The sequence below is a fragment of the Athene cunicularia genome, assembly GCF_003259725.1.
Source record: "Athene cunicularia isolate RWA chromosome 4 unlocalized genomic scaffold, athCun1 chr4_part2, whole genome shotgun sequence".
Classification (NCBI taxonomy): Eukaryota; Metazoa; Chordata; class Aves; order Strigiformes; family Strigidae; genus Athene; species Athene cunicularia.
In genome coordinates this window covers 4,179,874-4,190,920 of record NW_020799099.1, presented here as the reverse complement: position 1 = coordinate 4,190,920, position 11,047 = coordinate 4,179,874, and the positions used below count along the sequence as shown (strand labels likewise).

Here is an 11,047-nt window from a genome sequence, read left to right as displayed (position 1 = left end):
ACCCCCCCCCAAAAAAAAAAAAACACAAAAAACCCCACACCCACATCACTTTTTCTATGACTCTGAAAAGGGAAGGAGAGGACAAGGGGCAAAGGATGGAAGTCAAGTACCTTTCAAGTACATATTCAACACCAGCAACACTATGATTGTGCATGCAGATCTGGTTTAAAACAGTACAAAAATATACTATGCAGCCCAATTTCAAGCTACTAGAATGAAATCTTAGCATGGTCAACAGGAACCACTTGAAAGAAGATGCACTGAGCTGCAAGTCTGTTTCTCACCTAGTATGAATTTTTCCAGAGTGTCAGCAACAGCAAGACATCTTGCAGTTGACACAATTTATACAATTAAATTCTCCCCTGCTTCTTCCTTGGCTTCAGAAAGCAGGAAAATCCTTATGAAGCATGGCCAATATCTTACTAACTCAGCATCTCATCAGTTTCTCACCACACCCAGTACAGCATGTGCTATACATACAAGCACCAGACCCACTTAAATTTATGGTCCTTCAATCAGTGTGTTGAAACTTCTGTAGTGAGGTAACAAAAAGCAAGCTCAAGTCATTACCTTTTTTGCACATGGCAAATGGTGAATACAACCAAAGAAGAGACACACAACCTCTTGCCACTTCTGAAAATCAACTTACTGCCAGGAGTAAAGCAGAGCTAAAATGATCTTCAGCCAAATCCAAATCCTACTCCTTTGAATCAAAAGGAGAGGTTCCACTATTGGTTTCAAGTTTTTCCTTCGCTGATGGAGTAAGTTAGAAGTGACTCCTGATACAAATAACATGAACAGAAAAGCAAAATTGGTACATGAAAGAAATGTTTAAATTCCTTTTTCACAAAAGAAATTAGTTTGAGTGCTGGGGCCATGGCAAAAAAAAAAAAGACGACTTTGACCATATGCTGTTTCTCAATAAAGTTAAATCCACTAAATCCATACTCCATTACAGTTCTCCTGTAATGCACTATTCTTTCACTGAAGTCCCAGCATTCCAGAGTATTCTTAGGGAGCAGAGAAATATCATTCTATTACTCAAGTAACAAAATGAGACAGCAACTTTCACTGAAGTTATGAGCCTGGTAGAATTTCCAGTTTGTGCCCAACTAGTCGAAGAGCAAACAGAATACCCGAGTTCATCAGGTAGTAACTCCCAAAATCCCAGATTTTCATTGCCTTTTACTGGTATTTTTTCATTTGCTTTCCAATAACTACACTGTGAAAAACTACAACTATGCCTTTAGCTGAACTCCCAGGAGAAAAGGCTTCAGAAGCTCCTTATTTAATCTCTTTGAAGACAAATGCACACAATCACCTAAGATCTACAAAAGTAACTCTTAAAAAGGTAGTGAGAGTCTACATACCTACAGATTGAGCCTACCGAGCTGAACATTAGCACTTTCAGAAATGTGAAACAAAAGGATGTTTTCCATTAGACACAGTTGGCTGAACTAAACACCTGCTCAGAGGCACATGGCACACATTTTGGTTCCTTGGTGGAGTTGGTGCCCAAAGCATAACAGCCACATACATTTTTATAACCAAAAAATAACATGAAATTTTCAAAAGGACAATAGCTGAAGGCTACTCCAAAAGCCTCTATATCTTCGTAGTAAAAACAGAACAATATTTCAACTTCCCTGAAGCTTCTCATGCCGCCAAGCCCAGGGTCTCTATCAATTTGCATTAGCATTACCGTATCGCTTTAGGGCTCTTTTGCTTGCCCTGAATTGTCACTCACTCTACAAACGCTTCCCGTCTTCAGAAATAATGAGATAATCTAGCATTTCAAATGCAAAACTTCACCAAGGTTAAGTGACTCTTTAGCAAGAAAATCAGCTCGTGTTTGAAACAGACATGTTTGGGTGAAAAAAAGAAAGAAATACAGCGTTTAAAATGTCATGGACAAATGAAAAGTCATCAGCTTCACTGGAAAACTGAGATTTGAGAACCAGCTCCATCATCCTTCATGTGTTTGAATGGGATTCAATCCTGAGGTACCAGGGGTCACTGCACTTGACAGAATAAGGAGTATTTTCCACATAAAGCCTGTTCCTAGTTTCCAAAACTTTCATTATTTTATTTACAAATATATACCAGACAATCCAAACTTCTGTAATAATTACTAAAGACTTGTTCCAAGTCTTTTAATACTATAAATTATATAGCCTGTGTCTTCAAACTACAGAATCATTTATTGTTAAATAAGGCAACTATTCCACAATGGTGGCAGTTGGGCAGAGACAGTGTAGAGAAAAAGGAAAAAGACCACCTGAAACTATTATTTCAGAATACTAAAAAGCTCAGAGTGATCACACTGGTTATTCCAGGGATATTCTGAAACAGAACATCTATATGAAGATTAATTCTTCAGTAAACCATTTCAAAACACTGACTGCAAGTCCACAAGCCCTAGAACACATTCTTTCCTAACAGAAAGATTGTGGGTGTGTTACCATAAATTCAGCCTCAAAAGAATCCTCTAAGATGTAGTTTGAAGTTTTAGAGGGCAGGCATTCTTTATTGCAGCACTGGATGCACAGGGGGGATCATTCCACTTAACGTGCATACCGAAAATTATGTCCTTGGATGCATTTTTGTCTGAGCCCCCTTACAGCAACTAGCACCAACTGCTTGCAGGCATCAGCTAGCAGGCATCAGCTGTGGAGTTGGAATGAGATTACTGAAAGGACTTCAGAAGTCATTTATAGAAGTGCAACCATCATTTTGTTCTTTAGGACTTAACTGCCTAATGTTAATGGTTAAATGTTAACATTTAACTGCCTAATGTGCCTGGAGTGTTGGTTCTACTGCCATGCTCCTTCAGACACTTCCAGGCTACATGCTTCCAGCATGGCCTTACAGCCTTATCTCAGTCAGTCTTGGTGAGCACAGATGTGAAAGCCATGGAATAATGCTCGTTGGAAACAAACTCAGGATGTCTCTAATCTGACCTCACGGCTCACAGCAGAACTGGAACTGGCATCAAGCCAGATACAGGCCAGAGGATTCAGATCATGAAAATCTCCAAGGCTGAAGATAGCACAGCCTTCCCTTAAAGGAAGGGACCTTAAAGACCATCTAGTTCCAACCCCCCCTGCCACGGGCAGGGACACCTTCCACTAGACCCAGTTGCTCAAAGCCCTGTCCAACCTGGCCTGGAACACTGTGCCAGTGTCTCATGATACAGAGAAATGATCACCTAATTTGCAACTTACTTTCTTATAGCAACTTATACTGATTTCTGAATATTGCTTAATAATCCTGCTTGCCCTGACTGTTCTGCGGAAGCTTACCAAGGAATACTGTGTTCATCAAAACAAAGCAGTTTTCTGTGGAAACTTACCAAGAACTACTATGTTCAGCAAAAATAACAGACATGTCCCTGGAAAGCAGATGTGTTCTAGATAGATAGCCATATATAGGTGGTAGAAATTCATAGACTGGTGCTTTTAGAAAAGATAGAGGTGGTAAACCAGTGGGAACCGCTCTTTTTAGTCAAGAAACTGGCTAAGAGAATCCACATGTGCTCCAAGGAAAAGTATAAGGTGAGAAAAACTGTGAGCCTTCCTCCAACAGACCCCGAAGATGCCCACCAGGAGGCAATGCGCAGGCACTGTGAGAGACTGAAATGTCCTATGACTGTCTCAAAGCTTGCTTGTGTCTGTGCAAATCTCCAGCATAAGCTGCCATGGCCTGTGAATTGGTCTGGGGGATGCTGCCCAGAGAAGTGGGAGTGTATTGAAGGATGCACTCTCCACTTCTTGGCGGTTGCATTATCCAGACTCCTTACATAAGCCTCAAAGGGGCAGACATGGACTGAGCTGGCCCCATTGTGTAGGGCAGACCTCATGCATGCATTGACAATGAACTGGTAAGAGGCAAACTTCCCTGCCCTTGAAGCTGGATGCAACAAAACCTGTTGGACCAGAGGAAAAAAAAGCCAAAAGACAAGTAGATATGCTGATCAGCTGGTATGATGAACTTAAGAACGCAGCAGAAAATCTTGCTCTTTCTTATCTTGCATCTACCATTGAGGCCTGATCCATGTGCACCCAGCACTGAAGAACTGAAGGCTGAGGACCAACGGGACGCCACTGGATCCATGGTGGTGTCTATTCTTGCAGCCCTATCCTGCATCCTTGCTTTATTTCTGCCTTTTCCTTCCTTTCTGTCCTATTGCTATCCCTCTTCACTTTTTTTAATAATAAAAACCTATTTTGGGTATACAGCATTTGATCTCGTTTGTGTCTTAATCTTGCTCTTGGGATCGTATCAAAACCTCCTCTGAGATTGGATCGGGACAGGCACAAAGAGAACATAAACTGCTGACACCAGCCTTTTGAACTAACCCAGCCTTCATTATGCATATGTATGTTTGTGTTATGTAATGCAATGAATATGTATATTCACACTCTGTTAAGTTTTTGGTAAAATGTGCAGTGGGTGTGCAAGCTTTGTGGAGAAATCCCCTTGCACCCCAGCACCGGAGTAAACATACCTGCTGTATAACTCTATTCAAACTGTGGAGTCTGTTTTCTGCAAGTCACTCAACACCCTCACAGGAAAGAATTTCTTCCTTATATCTAATCTGAATTTACCTCTCTTTCAGTTTAAAACCATTACATCTCATCCTATCCCTACACCCCCTGATGCAGAGTCCCTCCTCACCTTTCCTGTAGCCCCTTTCAGTACTGGGAGGCCACTATAAGGTGCCCCCAGAGCCTTCTCCTCTCCAGGCTGAACAACCCCAACTCTCTCAGCCTGTGTTCATAGGGGAGGTGCTCCAGCCCCTGATCATCCTCATGGCCTCCTCTGGACCTGCTCGAGCAGGTCCATGTCCTTCTTCTGCTGGGGCCCCAGAGCTGGACACAGCACTGCAGGTGGGGTCTCACAAGAGCAGAGTAGAGGGGGAGAATCCCCTCCCTCGACCTGCTGGCCACACTGCTCTGGATGCAGCCCAGGATGTGGTTGGCTTTCTGTGCTGCGAGTGCACAATGCTGGCTCACAGTCAGTTTTCTATCCACTAATACCCCCAAATCCTTCACTGCAGGGCTGCTCTCAGACCACTCATGGCCCAGCTTGTACTGGTGCTTGGGACTGCCTCAACCCATGCACTTGGCTTTGTTGATCTTCATGAGGTTTGCACAGGCCCACCTCTCCAGCCTGTCCAGGTCCCTCTGGATGACATCCCTTCCCTCCAGCGTGTCAACTGCATCACATAGTTTGGTGTTGTTGGCAAACTTGCTTAGAGTGCACTCAATCCCACTGTCCATGTCACCAACAAAGATGTTTAACAGCACCGGTCCCAGTACTGACCTCCTTCTTTCAGTTGGAGCCTTTTGCCTCTCATCCTCCTGCCATGCACCATGTGGAGCCTGGGTCAATCTTCTCAATAACCTCCTCGTATGCACTGCAAAATGCTGCTAGGTTGCCCCAAAATTGTCCCCTCTCTAGATTGAACAAGGTCCATTCCCTCAGCTTTTCCACACATATAGGGCAGCTGCTCCCACCCCTGATTGGTGACCCTCTGCTGAACTCACACCAGTTTATCAATATCTTTCTTGTACTGTGGGTCCAAAACTGGCCACAGTATTCTGGACACTAAACACAACCTTGCTTGTGAGACTCAATTTAATAGGTGAGGTAGGTTTTACTAGATTTAAGCCTTCCCAAAACACAGGTGATGCATCGCTTCTTCCTTCCTTTAAATTAACTAATGCTGCCATCACTGAAAAAAGGAAGCATGGAGAAGGAGGCCTCAAATCCTGGCTCTCCATCTTAAGGAGAAAGCTTTACCATCAGGGACCAACCTACAGGACCTCTCTCTGAAATAGGCATCTCACAAGAATACTTACAGATTGTCACAGCCAGAAAAAGAAACCACAATACCTTCAAACTTGCATACTCACTATTAGGGAAACACGTACTGATGTCTAGTCCCTCATCCAATCACACACACATTTCACTTAATCCATATGTGTAAAACAAGCTTCACCTGCAGCAAGAAATCAATGCAACCCATTACTGAAGTAAGTGCCTGTTAGTTGAAAGTCCCTTCTGGAAAAATTGAGAAAAAAAAGCCAATTTTTACTATAAGGAAGACACGTTGAGTTTTGGGGAAAAAAAATTTAAAATCAGCCACAAATTATGCTACTACATCACAGTTTAGACAGTGAAACAAAAATAAGATCAAGACAAGCAAAAAACTGCTGTGTGAAACACTGATACATTAAAAACATGTCAAGCTAGTTTACACATGTTTCTGTTCAGACTTATCACAAAGTAACGGAAGATTTTAAAGGAATATACTAGTTTATACCTTTTGTCTAATCAAACTGATAAAAATATAGCTGTTTAGAACATGGCTTGGAAATAACATAGTTTAATAGCTAGTATTATTCAAGTCATCTTTCCATTCATTAACATGGCTGCTAGATATTTTAGTTATTTGTATCAGGTACTATGTCTTTGTCATGATACACTCACCTATAATAAATCAACATTGGATTAAGAATAAAATGAAGTTCTGTATCTCCCAACCAATCTGAAAATAAGAACAGATTTGCTTTTTATCTTCATGATACAAAGGCACTTGAATGGCTTTATTGTTTAGTTCGGTTTTAAACAACATATTCCTCAAAACACATTTGAGACCCTATCTAAAGAAAACAGTGAAAAAGTAACATACAAAAGTGAAGAACAAAAGCCCAATTCAGTGAGTTTGAATCACTCCTCATTAAGCCAATCAGCATTGGGGTGAAGGAGGCATGCCGAAGGAAGAAGTCACTTCATTTTAATGGAAGAAGGAAGGGAATGTGAAGTGTTTCCTAGCTCTATACACATTGAAATTATCCTGAAAAAAAGCAAAAAGGATTTAAGACAAATTTTTAGATACAACTTTTAAAAGTTCTGTTGAGACAGACCAATCATCAACATAAATCTGCTGCTACCGTCAAGAAAACAACCCCCAAACTCTAATAATCGGGTTAGAAGCATCAAGTAGGCTGTGATATGGAAGGAAGCAATTAGATATTTGTCTTTCAAAGGTGAGAAACAGAATTAAGCAGAGAAGTATTCACTCTTCTTCAAACCTATGAAGAAAAATGAGGTAAGAAAGGATGAGATCTACTTGCTTCAAATAAATCTGATACATCAATTAGAGCAGCAAATTCACTGCCTACAGACAACTGCTGAAAACAATGCCATCCTCCTGCACTTCAGTCACAGTGCAACTTTCATCCAACAACTTCACAATAGTAAATGACAACCATATAATAAATTACATTAGAAAATAGTGATTAAGTTTCCCTAAGTGAAAAAACTTAACATGCATACATTTAAAACATCCTATTCTCAGAAAGTAGTCTCCTACCTTGTAGAAGAACTGTATTTAATTAAACAGACACCTCACATTTTAATCCTTAACTGGCAAAAATGCAAGCCCTTTCTAGAAAAATAGCTATGAAGTGCACGTTCCAAACAACATAAAACTTATATAAACCAATGCTTCTTAGCTGCTGACTTGAATGATTAACTACTAAAGCCACCTTCAGTGTCAAGTGAAAGAATTGAAGAGAAACTTGATCATTCACTTTTTTCAAAGCTGACCATCTTATTCTCTTATTACTAATTCTTTATCTTAAATCCCTACAACCTTTAAATCATCACAAACAAACCAAAATCATTATTTGCCTCTTCTTTCAATGAAGTGCAAGAAAAGCAGACAAAAAAATACAGTTCCAGCAGGATTTGGCAGCTACAGCCCACCTGACACATTCTTGTCCTCCCAGTCCTAGTCACCTACTCTCAGAAGATGTATACGTCTACATGGATTACTCTGCTTCCTATGTATTACAGGTAATTGACCCAAATTAGATTTACTCTCAGGCTTCACAATGACAAAATCACCTGGTAAATACAACATACAGGACTAAAAAGTGAGAGCAACTTCAGAACAGAAATTTCTCTTCAATTGCCTGCTTATCTGCATCCATGAGTTAAGCAGCCACTCAGAAAAAAAGGCATTCCCCTTGCCCCTAAAACAGAATCGGGACATAATGATAAAAATCCAGGATTAATGCAGTAACTGACTTAGTCTTGAAAACAACGTTTAGTTTGATTCATATGAAAAATCTGCTTAGATCCTCACTTAAACTGAAGTTTAGATTCCTAAGACTGACTCCAAAATTTGTGTGAACACCAGCTACCCGAGGTCATTAACAAACATTAAATGAGTCAAACTCTCAGACAGATGGAGCTTGGAGAAAAAGGGTGCTACTTTCTGCTTCCCAATGCAAAACACACAGCTAGACTTATTCCAGGTCTTTGAGACACCTGGGACATGTTTATACTATCCTGTACAAACTACATAACACCTATGTAATGCCCCCAAAACCAGAGAGAAACACAGCTCTAGTACATTGAACAGAGATTATCCCAGCACTGAAGCCTCCTTGTGCTAAAACCAGGCACTGGGAAAATTTAGTCTATTTCTCAAATTCTGGTTCACTTTGGGATTTTTTGACTGTGGCTTTCAGAACTGAATTTTGCTTCAGTTCTTTTGCAAGCTATGAAGTAGATTAATATTTTTCAAAGACTTTCTAAAGGCTGTTTAAAAACTTTTTCAGCAAGTCTTTCCAAGAAGAAAAATATATCTCCTTTTTTGCCTGCATGTTTTCCACTTACATCTGCCCCATACAGAAACGTGTGACTTTTTAAAATATTTTAAATAATAATAATACTTCACCTATATCTTAAATACATATCCAAATATTTAACATTCTACAAGGTAAGGCTTTCAGCAAACACTCCGATAGATTGTTAGTGAAGACAGCACTGCAGCATTTAATACTGGCCATTTCCAATTGGGAAAGAAAATAATTTGCAGAGGAATGCTGAGAATGAAAATAACTAATTAAATAACTAATTACTTCTCTTTTTCCAGAAGCTAAGATGTTCCCAGAAGTAGTCCTTACGCACTGTTAAAAACTGCATAGATTATTCAATAATGATTAGTTTTCCTCAATGCTAAAAGATTCAGAAGGCTTCAAGTATAAATAGTATTCCCTTAAACAATTCTTCATGCCTTCATTATCGGATACTGTGCCTGTAACTATGATTTAGTCATTCCATCACCTATTTAAAAGAGCAGGTTTTCTTTTATGAGGGTTACAAAGACAAAATACTGAAATCATTCTCTGATAAAAGTTAAATTGCTCCTTCCTCTGTTAAAATGTTGTTGACCAAGCCCTTGCACTAAAATCTCTATCACAGTTTGTAAAGCAGTTCTCTCCAGCTCACTTGCCGCAAGGTAAGTTTTCTTGTATTTTGTAACTTTAGGGCAGAAAGCAAGTTAGTCATCATCATACAGATGATATCCTTAAGGATCTTTCATACCTGGGCAATGCATTGTTTTATATCGATTCTTGGGTATACAGGCATTTTGCATCCTTAGCAGTTTACCATCCACGACGCACAAGTCTCTCACATGTTACCTATAGAGGATAAAGAATATTATACATACATCTGCCCAGAAAAAGGCATGTGTAGCACTTAACAGTAGACCTGTGGTAGTGTAAGTCTCTGTATGGCCAACTACAGCAGCTGAGACAAAATGGTAAGGCATGAGCCCATGCAATTAGCCCACACACCTCGAATAGCCTGTAGGTTATTTACCGATGGAGTCCACATCCCTCCCTCTGTCCTGCACACTGAAAATGTGGAGCACACACCTTGGGCTGGCTGACCAAGATAGCCCACACTGTCCACCCTCCTTCCCCCTTCCCTCCAAGGCTCACCTGCAGCTTCTCTGCCCATGGGTTTACAAAGCCGCTGAAGCAGGCACCACAGTCTTCAGGCAAATTTGGATCAGCAGCTTATTTCAAAATGCAGCAGTCAGTCAGTTTGCAAAACCAAATGCAAACATGCAAAGATGCAGAGTAGCTGTGCAGCAAAGCACTGCTACTAGAACGCAAAACTACTGCAGTAAACTACCATCTGCAACTGTGGCACAAACAACAAGTAGGACAGGTGAGTTTTTCTGGCAGGTATACAGGTTAAAGATCCAAATCTCTTCTCAAGAGAGACTCACTAGCAAGGAGCAAAACAGGACATAGCAAGCACATTTCTCATTCACTCGATGCAAGGCAGAAAATGCCAGGTATTTCTACCAAGAAAAAGGACATAACCACCAGCTCACATTAACCAATGTATCTGCATCTTAAAACTTGCTTGATTTCTTTGCCCAGTTAATGCATCAGGAAATATTTCACATCATTGTGTTTAATATTTACACTAATTAATCACATTCATAACTTGCAGTAAGAAATACCTTATGCTGAACAGGTGAGCAGAATTAAAAGTTCCCTTTTGTCAGCTTTGTTTTGCTGCTTTTAAGCATAACACCCTGCCATTAGCTACATAAAAGAACCTGAGTCTATTATTTCCTTTACTGAGGCATTCACTCTTTCTCAAACCATCTCCATTTACTGCCTCTACTCACAAGCAAATACCCCATACACACAATAGTAGGGCACAGAAAATGAAGGATAAGGCAAGATTTCACCAATACAGACAGGACTACAAAATCACCCTGCTCTTAATGGAAGCAGCTCAATCTCAAGACAACTTCTCACACTGCGGGAGGCAAATAAGAGTGCTTTTGCATACCCAACCTGATTTACAGCAAGTCTAGACAACTTAAAGTGTTAAATTAAAAAAAGCTTAAAGACAGGAGATTCAAGTACCTGGATCTCTCACATCCAGCTTTACTGTGCAGTATTAACTCTAATTGCATGTCAGCAGTTTGAGAATATTTGGAAACTCTTCAGTATCAAAGAACATTCCAGAAGCAAGTCAGAATGAAGAAGTTTCAAATGTATCACTGAAGAACTTGAGATGTCCAAGAATATCAGACACGAAAGGCCCAGTGATTTTAACCGCTAAAGTTTAGTTTTAATCCCTCAGAAAGGAAGGTGTATGCATCCTCATACTGGGAACTTGTGTCAATCAGTGCGTTACCAGACGTTTGGTAAAGAAG

General features: G+C 40.3%; 1 protein-coding gene across 3 annotated transcripts in view; it reads right to left on the bottom strand.

Moving 5' to 3' along the window:
* Window positions 1–9,724, bottom strand: part of QRFPR (pyroglutamylated RFamide peptide receptor) — a 17,071-nt gene extending 7,347 nt beyond the window's left edge. The window contains exons 1-2 of one of the 3 annotated variants that reach the window (XM_026848177.1): window positions 9,406–9,724; window positions 5,919–6,004 (exon numbers count right to left, since the gene is read on the bottom strand). Coding sequence is in view for 1 of the 3 variants with exons in the window: in XM_026848176.1 (XP_026703977.1) it covers window positions 9,406–9,457 (52 nt within the window). In the remaining 2 variants the exon portion in view is untranslated. Of the gene's footprint in view, window positions 1–5,918; window positions 6,005–6,495; window positions 6,539–9,405 lie in introns of those variants that run through there. The other 2 variants (XM_026848179.1, XM_026848176.1) reach the window with 2 other exon arrangements.
* Window positions 9,725–11,047: the final 1,323 nt, after the last annotated feature.